Consider the following 21,496-nt stretch of genomic DNA (forward strand, 5'->3'; position numbering starts at 1 on the left):
AGGTTTTTTTTGTTTGTTTTTTTGTTTTTTTAAATAAATGTTTATCCATTTTTGAGAGAGAGAGAATGTGAACAGGGGAGGGGCAGAGAGAGAGGGGGACAGAGGATCCGAAGCGCGCTCTGCGCTGTTTGCACGCAGCAAGCCTGAGGCGGGGCTCAGTCTCCAGAACCATGAGATCATGACGTGAGCTGAAGTCGGACACTCAACTGACTGAGTCACCCAGGTGCCCTGAGTCCTGAATTTTTTATACTGTGTTGAAATATCTTGTTAATATCATCAAGCTGTCTTTATTGTTCTTCAGACTCACATGAGAACAACACATCTGTCATTTGTGTCACAGTTTATAGAATCACATACTTACATGTGTTATTTTATTTGACCTTTATAAATATTGTTTCTAAGCTTCAGAGGTAGGTGAAATTCCAGGTCACATGTTATGTTATTGAGCCATCACATGAGCCTGATTTTCTGAACTCTATATTTTGTCCTCTTTCCCATGTTTCTTAATACTGTATAATGTAAATAATGTATCACTGAAACCTGTTCTCAGGGTGATAACATGTTTATTTAATGGGACAAGAGAAATAAACTACATTAGAGTTTCATTGGTGCCTCATAGCTGCATGTACACTGATTTCCTTGTTGGCTCCTGACAAGATAGATTCACACTCAAGTGTGAGTAAGTGGAGCTAAAAACACCATAATGCCCAGAGCAGGAATAACGGTACATAGGAAAGGGAGGTTTTTGTGCACCCCAGAAGATTTATTTGCTGCCAGAGCTTAGGGGAGAAGATTATATTTGGGGATAATGGTTCTTTTAAGGCCAGTTAGTAAATGGTACTAAAGTAGATTTCTGTGGTAGGATATGTTTTTCTTTCCTAAAAGCATTTTTTTGATGATTATTATAATAGCTACCAGCTAGAAGACTGTCGATAAATAATATGTGATAACAGAGTATATCCTTTCTCTAGTAAAGCCTTTTTGCTGACCTAGTTCCAGTTGATATTTTGAGCATTATAGTGATGATAATGATTAATAGTAAGTACCATTTACTTACTTGATTGATTCAATGATTTATTCATCTAATATTCATTTGGTACCTACTAGGCTAGTATTGTGTTGGGTGCTAGGAATGTCATTGTGAGCAAGACTGATCTCCCTTCCTCTAGAGCTGACAGTCATTCCCAGAAAACAGACAATTAAGTAACTAACGATAGTAAAGAGTTGGAATTATATAGAGGTAGGCTAGGGAAACTGTGTCTGGGGAGATCTTCCCAGAGGAAATGAGATTTAAGCTAAGGTCCAGGAATGTATAAAAAGAGATAAGGAAAAGCATTCCAGGCAGAGAGAACAAGAGGTGTGAAACCCTGAAGGTGAAGAGAGGGTATGCCCTGTCCCAGAGATCAAAACTCCAGTGAGACTGGGGAGTTGTACAAAGGATGCTGAAGAGGTAGGCAATAGCAGCCAGGTAACATCCTGTAGGCTACAGAAAGGATTTTAGACTTTATCCATTGAGGAGTTTTAAGAAGTGACCCAATCAGTTCTGTATTTTATTTTAATTAGTTAATTAATCTAAAGTTTATTTAATATGAGAGAGAGACAGAGTGAGAGTGAGAGCAGGGGAGGGGCAGAGAGAGACTGAGAGAGAATCCCAAGCAGATTCTGTGCTGTGAGTGCAGAGCCTGATGTGGGGCTCAATCTCAGGAAGTGTGAGATCATGACCTGAGCTGAGATCAAGAGTCAGACACTTGACCTACTGAGCCACCCAGGCACCCCCGGTTCTGCATTTTTTTTAAAAATTTTTTTATTAACGTTTATTTATTTTTGAGACAGAGAGAGACAGAGCATGAACGGGGAAGGGGCAGAGAGAGAGGAAGACACAGAATCGGAAGCAGGCTCCAGGCTCTGAGCCATCAGCCCAGAGCCTGACGCGGGGCTCAAACTCACGGACCGCGAGATCGTGACCTGAGCTGAAGTCGGCTGCTTAACCGACTGAGCCACCCAGGCGCCCCCGGTTCTGCATTTTAAAAAGATCTTTTTGGCTGTTTGTTTTGTTAAATTAACATAGTATCACTTAGAAAACAGCTACTAATTACATGATATTTATATTTATATAACATTAAGAATCAAGGGGAACACACTAAAGGGAGATCAACTAGGAAGGTGGTATAAGATGATGATACTGATTTGGACTACGGGACATGGCAGTGGAAGTAAAGTGAAATTGACAGACTAAAGATACATGCTTTGGAGGTAGAATTGGCAAGGCTTGCTGAATAATAAATAGGGTTGCAGGGTGAGAGAAAGTGAATCAAGAATGACTCTGGACTTGGTGGTACCATTACTGAAATGGAAAATTCAGGAGGAGGAAGATTGAATAGGAGACTAAGTTGAGGTTTTAGACATTTTAAGGACAAGGTAGTTATATATATAATATATATATAATTATATATATATATATTATATATATATTACATATATATGTAATATATATAATATAATTATATATATATAATTAATATATAATTATTATATAATTATAATTATATATAATATATACACTATATAGTATATATATATTGTATATACAATGTATATATACTATATATTATATATAGTGTATATATATATAGTATATATAATATATATATAATATATATATATGACTATAGAGCTCAGGAGAGAGACCTGGGATGAAGACACATATATGGGAATCATCTGTAAAATGAATATAGAGAGAAGAGTTTCCAGGCAGAGCTTTAAGGATAGTCAATGTATAAGGGTCTCAGATGACGAAGGATGAGTCTGCAAAAGTGTTTAAATAGTGTTTGCAGGAATAGAGCTAACACAGAATGTGGTTTGGGGGAAAGAAAAGTCTTTCAAGAAAAGTCTAGAAGAGTGAATGATACTGTCAAATCCTGCTGAGCATCAAGTCAGAAAAAGAAATGGTGGCCTAAATACAGTGGTTTTTTTACATGGAGACCATTAATCATCTGGCAATAATTTAAATGGGGTGGTAAGGTCTGGGGATATTTGTAGTGTATTGAAGAATGAATAGGAAGTGAGAAGTTGGAGACTGAATGTAGACAACTCATTCAAGAAGTGTGGTTGTGAAGGGAAAAAGGCTTGATATGGCAGTACTTGAAGAAGGGTGTGTAGTAATTAAGGGGAAGAATTTTTTTAAGGTGGGATAGACTTGCATGTGTTCAGAATGCTAATTAGAAGATCATGAAGAGTATGGAGAGCCAAGAGATAACTAGTAGATCAGAGAAGGCTGAGTGGGATCAGCTTGACCTGATGTTATAGTGTATTGTTAGCTACTACCATCCTAGTTTCTAAGATGAGATGATGAATCAGATTTATAGTTACCTGTCCAAATGAGAGTGCTCTTACCTTAGTCAAACTTCCTGATTGTACAGCTTTCCTTCTTAATTTGCTATGAATATTCTCTGGGAAAGGGAGGATTGGGAAATCATTGTTCTTTGGACTACTACCTTTATCTGATTGGAAAACTCTTTTTGTTCCACTTTGCCTTAGGCTTGTCTTTATGGTACCAGGGTGGTTGGCATAGAATGTACTGATCGGGAGCTCTGGGCATCCATCTTGCAAATGCAGACTTTTGTAGAGGTGCACAGAATGGGTAAGGAAGAAGAAGGGATGGATCTCCATGGATGCATTTCCTTATGTAAAAGGGATTCAGGGGTCTCTGGGTGGCTCAGTGGGTTAAACATCCAACTCTTGATTTTGGCTCAGGTCATGATCTCACAGTTCGTGAGATCAAGCCCCACATTGGGCTCTGCACTGAAAGCGAGGAATCTGCTTGGGATTCTCTTTCTCTTTCTCTTTATGTCCCTCCCCTTCTTGTGCTCTCTCTCCCTCAAAAAAAATAAAATAAAAAAATATGGATTCAGAGAGGGGCACATAGGCATTTTGTAGAAATTAAAAAAAAATTTTTTAAATATTTTTAAGAGAGAGAGAGAGACAGAGTACGAGCTGGGGAGAAGCAGAGAGAGAGGGAGACAGAATCTGAAGCAGGCTCCAGGCTCTGAGCTGTCAGCACAGAGCCCAATGCGGGGTTCAAACCCATGAACCATGAGATCATGACCTGAGCCGAAGCCAGATGGTTAACTGACTGAGCCACCCAGGCACCCTGGCATTTTGTAGAATTTTTATTATTTTTGCCCTGAAATATAACCCACCTAATGTTACCTATTTAAAGTATTCAAGAAGCCAGAATTGTTATGTAAGTTCAAAGAATGGTATTCCCAGTTTTATATGGATTGATTCAGAATAAAGAAAAAGAGGACACACTTCCCTAACTGCATTTTATGAGGATTATGATGCCCAAACTGACAAGGACAGTTTGAGAACAGAAAGTATGTAGGTTAGTCTTACTTATTAACATAGAGGCAAAATCCTTAATAAAAGCCTCCAGACCTAGATGATTTTATTAACGAAAACTATATAATAACTAAGGAAGAGGGGAGCCTGGGTGTCTCAGTTGGTCCGACTTCGGCTCAGGTCATGATCTCACAGTACGTGAGTTTGAGCCCTGCATCAGGCTCTGAGTTGGCAACTCCGAGCCTGGAGCCTGCTTTGGATTCTGTGTCTCCCTCTCTCTCTGCCCTTCTCCCGCTCATGGTCTGTCTCTCTTTGTTTCTCAAAAATGAATAAACTTAAAAAAAAAATAAGAAGTAACACCAATCTTACACAAACTCTTTCAGAAAATAGAGGCAGGAACTCTTCTCAGACAATTTTAGAAGGCTAGTATAATTGTGATACCAAAATCTGACAAAAGCATTATAATAAAATCTGGAGACCGTTATCCCTTATGAACATAGGTGCAAAAAATCATTAAAAAAATATTAGCAAAGATAATCTAACAAAGTTGGGTTATACCTAGAAATGGACAGTCCATTATGGACAGTCCCCAACTTCTGGTTTGGCTTACAAGTTTTCCACTTTATGATGGTGTGAAAATGATGAACATTTGGTAGAAACTGTATGTTGAATTTTGAGATTTTTTTACTTTCCTGGGCTAGTAATAATGTAGTACGATACTCTCCTGTGATGCTGGGCAACAACAGCGAGCCACAGCTCCCAGTCAGCCATGCCACTGATATACCTACAGCCATTCTGTACTCATACAACCATTCACTTTCAGTACAGTATTTAATATATTACATGAGATAGGCAACGCTTGATTATGAAATAGACTTTATATTAGATGATTTTGCCCACCGGTAGGCTAATATAAGTGTTCTGAGTACATTTAAAGTAGGCTGAGCTGTGATGTTCAGCAGTTTAGATGTATTAAGTGCAATTTTGGCTTATAACATTTTCAACTTATGATGGGTTTATTGGGACATAACCCCATAGTAAGTTGAGGAGGGAGGTCTGCATTAGAAAATCAATCACTGTAATTCATCACATTAACAGAACAGAGGAGAAAAACTCTGTGGTCATTTCAGTATATGTTGACAAAATCAATACTCATTCATGATAAAAACTTTAAACAAATTAGGAGTAGAAGGAGACTTCATCAATTTGATAAAAATTATCTATGAAAAACCTACAGTTAACTTTATATTTAGTGGTAAAATATTGAACTCCTTCCCCCTTTGATCAGATGAGGAACATGGCAAGGATATCTACCACAGACAGTTATATCAAGTGGAATGAGGGGTGCCTGGGTGCCTCATTTGGTTAAGTGTCTGACTTTGGTTCAGGTCATGATCTTGCAGTCAGTGAGTTTGAGCTCCGTGTTGGGCTCTGTGCTGACAGCTTGGAGCCTGGAGCCTGCTTCAGATTCTGTGTCTCCCTCTCTCTCTGACCCTCCCCTGCTTGCACTCTGTCTCTCTCTCAAAAATAAATATTAAAAAAAAAGAAAGTGGAAAGAAGTAAAACTCTCTTATTCATAGAGAACATGATTGTTTATACAGAGAAATCCTAAGGAATCTACAAAACAGTAGTTACAACTAATAATGAATTTAGCAAAGTTGTAGGATACAACGGTAAATATATAAAAATTGATTGCGTTCCTATACTAGAAGCAAGCAATTAGAAAATGAAATAAAAATTTTATTTGCAATAGCCTCAACATATCAACTTAGGAATAAGTTTAGAAAAAGAAGACCTTTTTGCTGAAAAGTACAAAACATTGCTTAGAATAATTAAAGTAGATGTAAGTAAGTGGAGAAACTTTATGGGTTGGAAGACTCAATATTTTTAAAAATTTTTTATAATTTTTTTTAATGTTTATTTTTGAGAGAGAGAGAGAGAACGAGAGTGAGGGAGCAGGGGAAGGGCAGAGAGAGAAGGAGACACGGAATCCGAAGCAGGCTCCAGGCTCTGAGCTGTCAGCACAGAGCCTGATGTGGGGCTCAAACCCATGAAGTGTGAGATCATGACCTGAGCTGAAGTCGGACGGTTAACCCACTGAGCCACCCAGGCACTCTGGAAGACTCAATATTAAGATCTCAGTTCTTCCAAATTGGACTGTAATCACAGCAGACATTTTTGTACAAATTAATTTTATTCTAACATTTTTATGGAAATGCAAGCAGTTTAGAATATCCAAAGCATTCTTGAAGAACAAAGTTAAAGGACTGTACATGATCTGACTTCGATACTTAATACAAAGGTGCAGAATCAAGAAAGTATAGCTGGCATAGGATGAAAAAAATAGATCAGTAGAGTACAGTAGAGAGCCCCCAAATAGCCCATTCTATTTTAATTTGATTGTCATCAAAGGTGCCAGGGGAAAAGATGGAGTTTTTAATAAATGGTGCTGGAATAAGTGGAAATCTATATGGGAAAAGAATGAACCATAACCCTGTCTTGCATAATACCCCCAAATTAATTCAAAATGGACCATAGACCTAAACATACAGGCTAAAAACCATAAAGCATCTAGATATAAAATATAGGAAAATATATTTGTCTTCTTGGCATAGGCAAAGTTTTCATAGGCAAGATACTGAAAGCATTAACCACAAAAAAATATTGACCATCAAAATTAAAAACTTTGTGCTCATCCAAAGATACCACTAATGACTTCAGTTAGGCAAGCCACAGACTGGGGGAAAATATTCATCAAACAACTAATAAAGGACTTGTGTCTAGAATATATGAAGAATTCTTTACAACTCAGTAATGAAAAGATAGCTCAATTATAAAAGGGGCAAAATATTTTAGATACTTCATAAAAGAATATGTACTGATGGCTAATAAGCACATGAAAAGATAGATGCTCAACATCATTAGTCATCTTGAAAATGGAAATTAAAACAATAGGATACGACTGCACAGTTACTAGAACTGCTAAAATTTAAAATGATAGCATATATTGGCATGAATGTGGAGCAATTAGAATTCTTGGGGTAAATGTAGAGCTATTCTTGTATTATTAGTTATTATTATTACTATATTAGCTAGAAGGTGGAGCAATTAAAATTCTCCTACATTGTTAATGGGAGTGTAACTTGTTACAGTCACTTCAGAAAGAGATCTGGTAGTTTCTTATATGACTAAATATACACCTGTCCTATAACCCAGCATTTCTACTCTTCTGTTAAGGCATTTACCCAAGACAGATGAAACATAGACCTATTAAAAGACTTGTACAGGAATGTTAATAGCTCAAAACTGGAAATAACTCAAATGTCCATTAGTAGGAGAAAAGATAAATAAACTGTGGTATATTCATATGATTGGATATTGTTACTGTTATATGCAACATGTGGCTTTATTTCTAAATTCATCCACATGCTGAGTGAAAGAAGTTTTATATAAAAAGATTCATACTTGTTTCTTTTTTTTTTTTTTTAATGTTTACCTATATTTTTTGAGAGAGAAAGCATGTGAGTGTGTGCACATGTAAGTAGGGGGAGGGGCAGAAAGAGAGGGAGACAAAGGTTCCAAAGTGGGCTCTGCAATATGGGGCTCAAACTCACAAACCATGAGATCGTGACCTGAGCTGAAGTCGGACACTCAACTGACTGAGCCACCCAGGCACCCCCATACTTGTTCCTTTCCTAAGAAGTTCTGGAGCAGGCAAATCTAATCCATGATGGAAAACTGGAAATAAAATTTGGATCTTCTATCCAGACCACTCAAACTTTCTTCATATCAGCAATAAGGCTGTTCTGCTTTTTTAGCATTCATGTGTTCACTGGATTGGCATTTTAAGTTTCTTTCAAGTCTTTTTTTTTCTTTGCATTCACAACTTGGCTATTTGGTGCAGGAGGCCAGTCTTTGGCTTATTTTGACTTGTGAAATGCCATCCTCACTAACTTTAATCATTTCTACCTTTTGATTTAAAGCAAGAGAAGTGTAGCTCTTTCTTTCATTTGAACACATAGAGGCCATTGTGGGGTTATTAACTGGCCTAATTTCAATATTGTAGGGAGGCTGGAGGAGAGAAAGAGAGCTGAGGGGAACAGCCAGTCAGGGGAGCAGTTGGAACACACATAACATTTATCAGTTAAGTTTGCCATCTTCTATGGGGAAGGTTTGTGGTATCCAAAACAATTACAATAGTAACTTCAAAGATCGCTGATCACAGATCACCATAGCAAATATAATAACAACGTAAAAGTTTGGAATTTTGTGAGAATTACCAAAGTGTGAGAGAAACACATGAAGTAAGCAAATGCTGTTGGAAAAGTGGTGCTCATATACTTGCTTGATTGCAGGATTGCCACAAACCTTCAATTTGTTGGGGAAAAAAAAAAGGAAAAAGCAATATCTATGAAGAGCAAGAAAGCAAGGTGCCATAAAACAAGGCATGCCTGTACTGCAAAATATTAACAATCTGGGTTGTAGGTATATGAATGTTTGATGTACAGGTCTTTAAATTTTTCTGTTTTCTATGTTTGAAAATTTTCATACCATACCTGGAGGAAAATGGTGTTACTAGTGTGATGAAATACAACTCTTGGTAAATGAGATGACTTTTTTTAAGTTTATTTTGGAGAGAGGGAGAGAAAGTGTGGATAGGGGAGGGCCAGAGAGAGAGAGAGAGAGAGAGAGAGAGAGAGAATCCCAAGCAGGCTTAGCGCTGTCAGTGCAGATCCTGATGTGGGGCTTGATCTCATGAACTGTGAGATCATGACCTGAGCTGAGATCAAGAGTCAGACATTTAACCAACTGAGCCACCCAAGAACCCTAGTAAATGAGATTTTTAAAAAATAGGCTGTAATGGCAACAAGAAAATACAAGGTACTTAGAAATAAATCTAACAAAAATATTTGTATAATCCTTACTTGAAAAATTATCAAACTTTATTAAAACATATTAAAGGAAACCTAAATAGGGTTTCTGGATGGCTTAGTCAATTAAGCGTCCAACTCTTGATTTTGGCTTAGGTCATGATCTCATGGTTTGTGAATTGGGTCTCATGTCACATTCTGCACTGACAGCACAGAACCTGCTTGGGATTCTCTGTCTCCTTCTCTCTCTCTGCCCATCTCCTACTCACTCGCTCTCTCTCAAAATAAATAACATTAAAAAAAAGGAGATAAATAGATAGGTATACTATGTTCTTATATAGTAGTTGTCTGTATTGTATATCCGTTATCCCCAGATCAACTCTCAATTGAGTGCAGTGTCAAAGTTTTTATCTACAGGTTGACTCTAAAATTTATATGGAAGAACAAAGCCCCAAGATTACCTCCCATAACTTTTAAGAATAATAACAATGTGAGTGGACTTGCCTTACAAGTATTAAAATTTATTGTCAAGCTATACCAATTAAACAGTATGGTATGGCACAGAGGCTGATAGTACAGTGGAACAGAATATAGTCAAGAAAGACAGTCCTGCATTTATGAAAACTTAATATATGACAAAACTGACATTGCAACATCATTTAACAAATGACCTGAGATAATCAGTCATATGTTTAGAAAAAAATGTAATAGGATTTCTATCTTCTTTCATATGTAAAAATAAGTTCCAGGTATATTAACAAACTTCATGTGAAAAGCAAACCTATAAATCTTTTAGAAGAAAATTCTAAGTAAATATATTCATGTGTCTTTTGTCAGAGATGCAGTTCTTGCACACAAAAAAAGATAAGGAAAGATTGATAAACTTGATTACATAAAAATTAAATCTTTTGGTGACTCCATTAAAAATAGAAGTAAAAAAATAAGACTGAGAAAACATTTACAATGAATTTGACTTACAAATTATTACTATCCAGAATACATCCTATAATTCAGTAAGAAAAAAGACAGAAAACCTAATAGAAAAATGGGCCAGGGTATAAATAGCTAGCTCACAGTTGAGGTAACCCTAGTGGTTGATAAACATATAAAACATTGCTTAATTTTACCCATAATTATAGGAAATGCCAGTTAAGACCATACTATGATCAGGGTTGCCTGGCTGGCTGAGTCAGTGGAACATGTGACTCTTGATCTCAAGATTGTGGGTTTTTAAAAAATTAAAAACCATACTATCATCACAGCCATTAAATTAGTAAAACTAAAAAGTCTAAAAACACCAAGTATTGGAGAGTATGTGTTCAACAATTATTTTTTGAGCATCTGCTATATGCCAATTACTGTACTAAGTCATTGAGATGCATTAGTAAATAAAACATACTAGGATCCTTGCTTTCATGAAGCTTAGATTCTAGTCGGGGGAGGATAGAAAATAAGCAATAAACATAATAAGTAAATTACATAGCATGTTAGGAGTGATAAATGTATTGAAAGTGTATTGGTGATAAATTAAAAAGTTATAGCAGAGTAAGAGGGTGATGGGGTGTAAAGTAAGTGGTAATACTATGTAGGGCTATCAGGGTAGTAGGTTTCATACTCAGGTAAACTTGAACCAAGATTTTTGAAGGCTGTTAGGGAATTAGTCAAAGAAATATTTGGGGAAAGAGGAGCATTATAGGCAGAATGTGTGGTTTAGAGTAAGACCTTAAGGTAGAGGAATGCCTGATGTATTTAATGGATAATAGAGTCCTGTATGTCTGGATCAAAGTGTAAGGGACAGAGATACTGGGGAGGGGTGGCGGGTCACTTCTAGGTCTTATGTGGATTTTGATTTTTACTCTTGAGTAAATTGGGGAGCCATTTGAGGGTTTTGAGCAGGAGTGTTATGGTCTGACATGTATGTATGTATGTATGTATGTATGTATGTATGTATATATGTATTTAAGTTTATTTATTTGTTTTGAGGGACAGTGCGAGAGTGTAAGCAGGGGAGGGGCAGGGAGAGAGAGGATCCCAAGCAGGCTCCATGTCAGCAGAGCCTGAGGTGGGGTCTCCATCTCACGAACCGTGAGATCATGACCTGAACCGAAATCAAAAGTCAGATGCTGGGACACCTGGGTGGCTCAGTCAGTTAAGCATCCCACTTTGGTTCAGGTCATGATCCCAGGGTTCATGAATTTGAGCCCTGCATCAGGTAAATTTGAGCCCATCTTCCGGTGAGCTCAAGCCCGACTTTGGGCTCTGAACTGACAACTGACAGTGTGGAGCCTGCAAGGGATTTTCTCTCCCTCCTCTCTCTGCTTCTTGTAGGATTCTCTTTCCTTCTGTCTCTGCCCCTCGCTCACTTGCTCGCTCTTGCTCTCTCAGAAAAAAAAAAAAAAAAATAAAAGAGTCAGATGCTTAACCAACTGAGCCACCCAGGTGCCCTGACCTAACTGGCCTTTAAAAGGGACCCTGTTACATTGAAAATAGACTATAGAGTAAGGGTAGAAGCAGGAATGGAGTACCAGTTAGGAGATGATTGAAAGGCCAGGGAGAGACCATAGTAGCTTAGATTGGCAATAGCAGAAACCTAGAGGTTTTTTCCTGACTTTAACTCTTCAGGTGACAAAATTGAACTGAGACTCTTTAGATGAAGTTTTCACACACTTATCATAGCTATCATATATTTTGTTGCAGAAATTTTAATGTATTTAGTATGTTTTGTTGCTGCCCCGGTCTTTTTTGAGAGTGTTCTATATTGTTACATAATATAACAAGTATATGCTGTTTATCTTATTTTTTTAACATTTTTATTTATTTTTGAGAGACAGAGAGAGACAGAGCGCAAGTAGGGGAGGGGCAGAGAGAGAGGGAGACACAGAATCCGAAGCAGGCTCCAGGCTGTTAAGCTGTCAGCACAGAGCCTAATGCGGGACTTGAACCCACAAACTGTCAGATCATGACCTGAGCTGAAGTCGGACGTTTAACTGACTGAGCCACCCAGGTGCCCCTATGCTGTTTAATACCCACCCCCCATTCCAATATCTAAAACAGGACTAAATCCAAGGTTTTTAAGAGATTCTAAGTTTGTATGTCTGTGGAGATATATCTGAAAACTCGTTGTATTCTGGATATATATTTTAAAGCTAGAGCTATTAAGAATTCCTGATGGATGTGATGTGTATGTGAAAAACAGAGGAGTCCAGATGGTTAGGGTTTGGGCTTAAACAACCAGAAGAATAGAAATATCATCATCTAAGATGGGGAAAGGCTGTGGTTGGAATCAGTTTTTGTGGAAAAAATGAGCTCAGTTTGGGACATGTTGGATTTGAGGTGTTGAGTAGGCAACTGATTGGAAGTGTCAGGAATTTGGGAGATAGGTCTGGGAATTGTTAGAGGGGGAGGATAAATTGGTATAATCATTTTTGGTAGTAAGTTTTGGTACTTTATGACTTAGCAGTTCCACATCTATATACTTCAAGAAACTTTTTATAATGTGCATGAGGAAACAAGGGCAGGCTATTTATAGGAGCATTGTTCTGATGGAGAAGAAAGACATGCAAAGAAAATTAATTTTGTTTCCTGAAGAATGGATAAATAAATATTATAAATAAGTGACAAAATAAATTTATAGAGTGAAGTAATGTGTGAAAGTGAAAAATATCCACATGGGTGAATCTCCCAGTTATGATGTTCAAGTCAGCAGATTTTTAAATATATAATTTAAAAACATATAAAACAATACTAATTATTTGTGAATATATATGTAAGAAAATATAAAGACATATGGCAAAGATAAAATATTCAGAATAGGTAAGTGGGGACTTAGGGGAGTGAGACCTAATAAATTTTGAAAGCAAGTCACAGGGACCCAACTGTTCTCAAGCCAGTGGTGAGTATAGTCATCTCTTTGTTATATAATTTTTTGTACTTCTTTGTCTAAAATGTTTCTTTTTTTTTTTTTTATTAAAAAAATTTTTTTTTTAACCTTTATTTATTTTTGAGACAGAGAGAGACAGAGCATGAATGGGGGAGGGTCAGAGAGAGGGAGATACAGAATCTGAAACAGGCTCCAGGCTCTGAGCTGTCAGCACAGAGCCCGACGCGGGGCTCAAACTCACGGACCGCGAGATCATGATCTGAGCCGAAGTCGGACGCTTAACCGACCGAGCCACCCAGGCGCCCCTAAAATGTTTCTTAATTAAAGAAAAATTCCATGTCATTCCTTCATATCTCTGACTCTTAATGATAGGTGAATCCTTTCCAATTCCATCGACAGTTAATGGCTGGCCCAGTGAATATCTGGAATAATCTCCACTGGTGAGATGGTTCCATCTAGTGGGGAAAATGCTACAAGTACTCTGTGAGATGTTACTTTGGGAAGGAAAAATAAAGAGGTGGTAGTTAACCTGACTAGTCTTTATTTAGAAGACTAGTCACTGAATTTAGAAGATAAGGGAAGAAATTATCATTTGGAAATATTTAGTTTTTACCATTATTAAGATAATGCTGTAGGACATTTAATGCAGACCTGTAGGACTTAGAGGTGTCCTTATTTCTAACTTGTGTTTGTGCTTTGTTTTTCAGAAGGAGTTGAGCCTTCCAAGAAGAGGCAGCTTGTAAGTTGATGATTATTATGATTATGAACACCTGCTTAGGAATCCTTTCTGGGGACTGTTCTAAGTATTATTTGGAGGAATCTCACTCATGGTGTGTGTGTGTGTGTGTGTGTGTGTGTGTGTGTGTGTGTGTGTGTGTGTGTTCTCCTTGTGGACTCTTCTCTGTCAGGGAAGCTGGGGGCCAACTAACTTTTCTTGCTAGGTCAGAACCTCCCCTTTACCCCCATCCCTTCTCACCCCAAATCCTCTCCTCTGTCTCAGTTTTTGCCTAGTATTTGGGAAAAAGCTGCTACTTAAGTACCCATCACAGTTTTATACTTGTGTTTTGGGATTTACCATTTTGTTGTTGTTTTTAACGGACTCAAGCTTTTCGAGAACATTCAGGTTGAAACTCTTAGCATCTATATCTGTCTCATAACATGGGACTAGGGAGAGGCCAACTTTTTTGACAGTTGGGGGTAAGGGCAGCAGCCAAGTTTGGATTCAGGGTAGGAATAAGGTTTTCTTTCACCTGTTTGTTCTATTCTGGCTTTAGGACCAGGGAAATTGGTGAAAATCTTTGTCCCTGGACCTTAATTGCTTTGTATTTTCTTGGCTTGCTTTTTCTCTGAGAATTCTGTTGGGGCAGTACTGCAAATCTGGCTAATCAGAATCATCTAGAATACTTCTTAAAATTCCTCCCCCCACCGCAAGTATTTTTTTAAATTCTAGTTAGTTAACATACTGTGCAATTTTGGTTTTAGGAGTAGAATTCAGTGATTCATCACTTACATACAATACCCAGTGCTCATTATAACAAGTGCCCTCCTTAATACCCATCACTCATCTAACCCATTCCCCACCCACATCCCTCCATCAACCCTCAGTTCTCTATTTCTAAAGAGTTTCTCATGGCTTGTTTCCCTCTCTTTATTCCCCCTTCCCATATGTTTATCTGTTTTGCTTCTTAAATTCCTCATAGGAGTAAATCATGTGGTATTTGTCTTTCTCTGACTTGTTTTGCTTAGCATAATACACTCTAGCTCCATCCACGTTGTTGCAAATGGCAAGATTTTATTTTTGATGGCAGAGTAATATTCCATTGTATATGTATATATTATATCTTTTTGTTTTGGAGTTTATTTTGAGAGAGAGAGAGCACACGAACAAAGGAGGGGTAGAGAGAGAGAGGGAGAGAGAATCTCAAGCAGACCCTGTGCTGTCAGTGTAGACCCTGATGTGGGGCTGGAACCCATTAACTGTGAGATCATGACCTGATCTAAAACCAAGACTCAAATGCTTAACTGACTGAGCCACCCAGGTGCCCCCATCTTCTTTTTATTTTTTTAACGTTTATTTATTTATTTTGAGGGGAGGAGAGGCAGAGAGAGAGAGAATCCCAAGCAAGCTCTGTGTGTCAGTGCAGGGCCTGATGTGGGGCTCAAACTCACGAACCATGAGATTATGACCTGAGCCGAAATCTAGAGTCCGATGCTTAAGTGACTGAGCCACCCAGGCGTCCCATATATCACATCTTCTTTATGCATTTATCTATTGATGGACATTTGGGCTCTCTCCATAGTTTGGCAGTTGTTGATAATGCTGCTATAAACATTGGGGTGCAAGTACCCCTTCAAATCTGTATCCTTTGGGTAAATATCTGGTAGTGCAATTGCTGGATTATAGGGTGGTTCTATTTTTAACTTTTTGAGGAACCTCCATACTGTTCTCCAGAGTGGCTGCACCAGTTTGCTACAATGCTTGTTAAAGTTCCGAACAGATTCTGAACTTATTTGAGTCAGAATCTCCATATTGGGGCCCAGGAAAGCTGTATTCTTATGTACCTGCAATCCACACCCACCATGATTTTGCTAAGATTTGGGAAACTCTTAGGAAATAGTGCTATGATTAAATAGTGGCCTTGAAACTTTTCCATATAGAGCATATAAGGAGAAGGACACAACAGTATTCATATTTATTTATTAAGTGTACTTTATATATCTTATGCATTTTTTGTAAATGTATGAAACACAATGTAATTCTTTCTGTTACTGTCATTTTAGGATTTAGTTGTATAAAAATGCCTTAGTAATTAGTTGTCCTGTGAGATTTTTGTTTATAAAGCCCCTTTGTCTGCTTTATGAAAGCTCACTGTGATTTGACAAGAAGAATCTCAACTTAGGAGTAGGAAACCCTTACACTTTGGTCTTAGCTTTGTCACTTAATCAGCTTTGTAAATGTAGACAAATCACTTTATTTCCTAAACCTTAGTTGTCTTATCTATAAAATGAAGGTATGACCTTTGTTTTTCTCTTTTCTTATAGTTATTGGAAGGATCATTTAATACATGTGTTAGTGCTTCGTTTCTTACAATATTCTCTTTTAAAAAAATGTTTATTTTGAGAGAGAGAGTGAGAATGAGCTGGGAAGAGCCAGAGAGAGAGAGGGAGAGAGAAAATCTGAAGCACACTCTGCACTGCCAGTGTGGAGCCCAATGTGGGGCTTGAGCTCATGAATTGTGAGACCATGACTTGAGCCAAAATCAAGAGCTTAACTGACTGCGCCACCCAGGTGCCCCATTTCTTACAATTTTCTAAGGTGTATTAGTGTTAGAATTCTTCTTTTTTTTTTTTTTTTTGTAAAGGTTACTCATTTATTTTGAGAGAGAGAGAGACAGGAAGAGAGAGAGAGAGAGAGAGAGGGAGGGTCGGTCAGAGAGAGGAGGATACAGAGAATCCCAAGCAGGCTCTGCACTGACAGCAGATGTGGGGCTCGAATCCACAAATCATGAGATCATGACCTGAGCCAAAACCAAGTCAAACACTTAACCAAACTGAGCCACCCAGGCACCCCAGCTTTAGAATTCCTGTAAATCTATTGGGTTAAATTTGGATACACTTTGGGGCACCTGGGTGACTTGGTTGAGTGTCCGACTTTCGCTTGGGTTATGATCTCATGGTTTGTGAGTTTGAGCCCCACATTGGGCTCACTGCTGTCAGCACGGAGCCCGCTTCAGATCCTCTGTCCCCCTCTCTACACCCTTCCCCCACTTGTGCTCTCTCAAAAATGAACAAACATTAAAAAAATAAAAATTATAAATTTGGATACACTTTTATTATTTAAGAGCCACATTCCTTTATTTAAATTTAGTTCTATCTAAACAGGAACCCTCTTGCACTGTTGGTGGGAATGCAAATTGGTGCAGCCGCTCTGGAAAGCAGTGTGGAGGTTCCTCAGAAAATTAAAAATAGACCTACCCTATGACCCAGCAATAGCACTGCTAGGAATTTATCCAAGGGATACAGGAGTACTGATGCATAGGGGCACCTGTACCCCAATGTTTATAGCGGCACTCTCAACAATAGCCAAATTATGGAAAGAGCCTAAATGTCCATCAACTGATGAATGGATAAAGAAATTGTGGTTTATATACACAATGGAATACTACGTGGCAATGAGAAAAAATGAAATATGGCCTTTTGTAGCAACATGGATGGAACTGGAGAGTGTGATGCTAAGTGAAATAAGCCATACAGAGAAAGACAGATACCATATGGTTTCACTCTTATGTGGATCCTGAGAAACATAACAGAAACCCATGGGGGAGGGGAAGGAAAAAAAAAAAAAAAAAAAAAGAGGTTAGAGTGGGAGAGAGCCAAAGCATAAGAGACTGTTAAAAACTGAGAACAAATTGAGGGTTGATGGGGGGTGGGAGGGAGGGCAGGGTGGGTGATGGGTATTGAGGAGGGCACCTTTTGGGATGAGCACTGGGTGTTGTATGGAAACCAATTTGACAGTAAATTTCATATATTAAAAAATAAAAAAAAATAAAAAATAAAATAAATAAAATGATATATGAAAAGAGGTAAATAAATCATCACATAATTCTAAAAAAAAAAAAAAAAAAATTTAGTTCTATCTAAATGGAATCTCAATTCCACACTTTGAAGTATCCGGAGTCTTCTAAAAACTGAGGAATGGTGCTATCAGGGCTCTTAATGGAGTGATCTACCGAGTAGGTATAACATAACTAAAAAGGAGTGGCTTTTCAACATCATGTTCAGCAAATATTTGTACTTTGTCACTCGTCCTTTTTTTTTTTTTTTTTTTTTTTTTTAAGATTTTAGTTTTAAGTAATCTCTACACCCAATGTGGGGCTCGAACTCACAACCTGAGATCAAGAGTCGCATGCTCTACAGACTGAGCCAACCCTGTACTTGGTCACTATTCTACTATTTCTGGCATTTTTTCTTTTGATTCCTCTTATTTGTAAGTTCTCTGTGATTTGCTCTTTGCTAAAGATTAGGTGAAATGAATCAGGGCCTGAGGCAGGTAGCTTCTAGGAGTGTATGCCTCCAATGAATGGAGTTTGCTGAGGAGGACAAAGAGGAGAAGGAGGGGTATCCTGGGAAAATGTTTTTTATTTGAAATTGGAGGAATTTGGGGTCATTTTACTTTTAAATTCAAGGAATATCTTGGTCATTTTAGTGGTATCTCAAGTTAGGCTTATTATAACTGCCTTAAAATATTTAATTGACCAGAATCAGAAATACTTTTGGGGTGCCTGGGTGGCTCAGTTGGTTGAGCGTCGAATTTTGGCTTAGGTCATGATCTCACAGTTCGTGAGTTTGAGTCCCGCATTGGGCTCTGTGCTGACAGCTCAGAGTCTGGAGCCTGCTTCAGATTCATTCTCTCTCTCTCTCTCTCTCTCTCTCTCTCTCTGTCTCTCTCTCTCTGCCCCTACCCAGCTCATGCTCTGTCTCTCCTTCTCTCAAGAATAAACATTAAAAAAAAAAAGAATCAGAAATACTTTTTAATAAAGTAACTCACATTTAAACAATTGACCATGCAGTAAATGCACACTAATACCTACTACGTGTTGGGCACTGATCTAAGTTTTGAGGCTATAAGATTCAATTAGCTACATCCTTCTATTTTTTAAAATTTTTTTTAATGTTTATTTATTTTTGAGAGACAGAGAGAGAGCACAAGTGGGGAAGGAGCAGAGAGAGAGGGAGACACAGAATCTGAAGCAGGCTATAGGCTCTGAGCTGTCAGCACAGAGCCAGATGCGGGGCTGAACTCAACAAACCGTGAGATCATGACCTGAGCCAAAGTCGGCACTTAACCGACTTAGCCACCCAGGCACCCCTACATCCTTCTATTTTGAGGATTTATTTTTAAGTAAGTCAGAGGTACCTTAATGCAAACAATAGTTTTTTTATCTTTAGTATTGGAGGAGTAGAAAAGTTTCATTCTGGAAGGAAGCCAGAAATCCTGGATACTAATCTATGCTTTGCCACTAATAAGTTATGTGTGGTTTCCACATGAACTATAATTTCTGAGCCTGAATTGTCTCACTTATAAAATGAGGCAGTTGGCTTACCTCATCTCTGTGCTTTGTTATCTCCCCAAATAATTGAAGCTCCATGGTACCTCTTTTGCACAGAGCTGGTTAAGTCTTTGTAGGAAGTATGCAGTAGGAAGCAAAGGATGGCTTAGCATTTGCAGTAGAGAAGCCAGGAAGGTAAAAACCACAAAACATAAGATGTTTGAGTAAGTTTAATGAATACTTAAAAGTTTGTAGTAAGTGTGGAGAAACTGATGTTAATAAAACAAGTGACTTAGCCATTTGTCCCATTATTTCTTGTCCTTGTAGCTGAATCTGGAAGTTTTAAAAATTACTATAATTGTCTTGGGATGCCTGACTGGCTCAGTTGGTAGAACATGCAACTCTTGATCTTGGGGTTGTGAATTTGAGCCCCACGTTGGGTGTGGAGATTACTTAAAAGTTATTGGGCGCCTGGGTGGCTCAGTCGGTTAAGTGTTCAACTCTTGATTTTTGGCTCAGGTCATGATCTCACGGTTGGTGAGATTGAACCCTGCATTGGGCTCTGTGCTGACAGTGTAGCGCCTGCTTGGGATTCTCTTTTTCCCTCTCTCTGTCCCTTGGCCTCTCCCTCTCTCTCAAAATAAATAAGTAAACATTAAAAAAAGTTATTATAATTATCTTATGAGTCTTGGTTTGGTTAGAAGGAGAAGGAACTGTTGTATTTATATCCCTGTTTGTCTCTGTTCCATAATGGCTCTTGCAAGAGCAGATGCTACTGTATGCCCATTGCAGGTATAAAGCCTCATTTCCTTTGGCATTTTCTCTATAGTATACTTTATAGGTACAGAGAGATTTGGAGGTTGCATCTAGTCTGGTGTCTTGCCTTTTGAGAGAGAGTCAGGTTCATTCAATAAGCGTAATTTTGAAAGTAGCTGAGCAATATAGAATAAATGAAATTCAGTAATTTTGGAGGCTATGACTCGTTATGCTTTTTTGTGTAATATGATCATTGCATTAAAATGAATAGGAACTAAAAAATGGATTTTTAGATATATGTGGTATCTTGGCATTCTACAAAATACTCTTCCATCTAACAAGTAATCCCTCCAATGTGTCTACATTGGGAAGTAGAAGTATAGCTTAGAAATGAAGAGCTTGGGTTTGAGAGGCCAACCTGGGCTTGAGTCTTGCCAATGCCCTTGACTAAGTGTTTCCTTGTAAAACAAGTTACTATATATATATATATATATATATATATATATATATATATATATTTATTTATTTATTTATTTTTTGCCTCTATTCATTTGTTCATTTGTTTAAATTCATCCATCCATCATATTTATTAAGTTCTTACTATGTGCAGGCACTATTCTAGATACTGGAGGTAAAGTAGGGTTTAAGCAAAGTTTCTACTTCAATCCCTGGAGCAGGGATTGGAATTTTAAATTGTGTTGTCTAGGAATATTCTCATTAAGGTGACATTTGAGCAGAGAACAGAAAGAGTATAGAATGAGTGATGCTGATGTGTCTTGGGCAAGAGTAGTCCATGTAGAGGATACGCATGTGCCAAGGTTCTGAGGTGGGAACATGCTTGCCATGTTGGAGGACAGCAAGAGGCCAAGGTGGCTGTTGGTTAGTGAACAGTGGTATTGGGACTGATGATGGTGGTGGGGCATTGAGAATATGAGGCAGAGGCTGGATTTTGTAGTACTTGTAGGCTACAGAAAAGATTTTGTATTTTCAGCTGATTGGGACAGAAAGAGGGTGGATAATTTTAATCAGAGAAAGATGTGATCTGCCCTAGGTTTTTGGTTTTTTTTTTTAAATGGAAATTTGCTTTACTGGGGTATAATCCACATGTCATATAATCACCATTTAAGAGTATACAGTTCACTGGTTTTTAGTGTATTCACAAGGTTTTATAGGAATTACCACTGTTTTAATTCAGACATCTTTATCACCCCAAAAGAAAAACCCCTACTTGCTAGCATTCATTCCTCATTCTGCATTCCCCCTAGTCCCTGGTAACCACTAATCTACTTTCTATCTTAATAGATTTTCCTATTCTGAGCATTCCATGTAAGTGGAATTATATAATATGTGGCCTCTTATGTCTGGCTTCTTTCACTTAGCATAATTTTTTAAGTCTCATCCATGTTTTAGTTTGTGTCAGTACTTTGTTCCTTTTCAAGGCTAAATAATATTGCATAGTATGTATGTATCACATTTTCTTTATCCATTATCTGTTGCTGAACATTTGGGTTGCTTCCACTGTTTGGCTATTGCAAATAATGCTGTGAACTTGGGTGTACAGGTATTTGTTTGAGGCTCTGCTTTCACTTCTATTTCAG

At 37.9% G+C, this 21,496-nt stretch overlaps 1 protein-coding gene across 4 annotated transcripts in view; it reads left to right on the top strand.

Annotated features, from left to right (window-relative positions):
- MAST2 (microtubule associated serine/threonine kinase 2) overlaps positions 1-21,496 on the top strand; it is a 220,341-nt gene that overhangs the window by 72,910 nt on the left and 125,935 nt on the right. For all 4 annotated transcript variants that reach the window (XM_042950962.1, XM_042950958.1, XM_042950960.1 and 1 more), the window contains one exon: positions 13,800-13,831. In XM_042950962.1, coding sequence (XP_042806896.1) covers positions 13,800-13,831 — 32 coding nt within the window. The remainder of the gene's footprint in view (positions 1-13,799; positions 13,832-21,496) is intronic.

This window comes from Panthera leo, chromosome C1 (genome assembly GCF_018350215.1).
Source record: "Panthera leo isolate Ple1 chromosome C1, P.leo_Ple1_pat1.1, whole genome shotgun sequence".
NCBI classification, from domain to species: Eukaryota; Metazoa; Chordata; class Mammalia; order Carnivora; family Felidae; genus Panthera; species Panthera leo.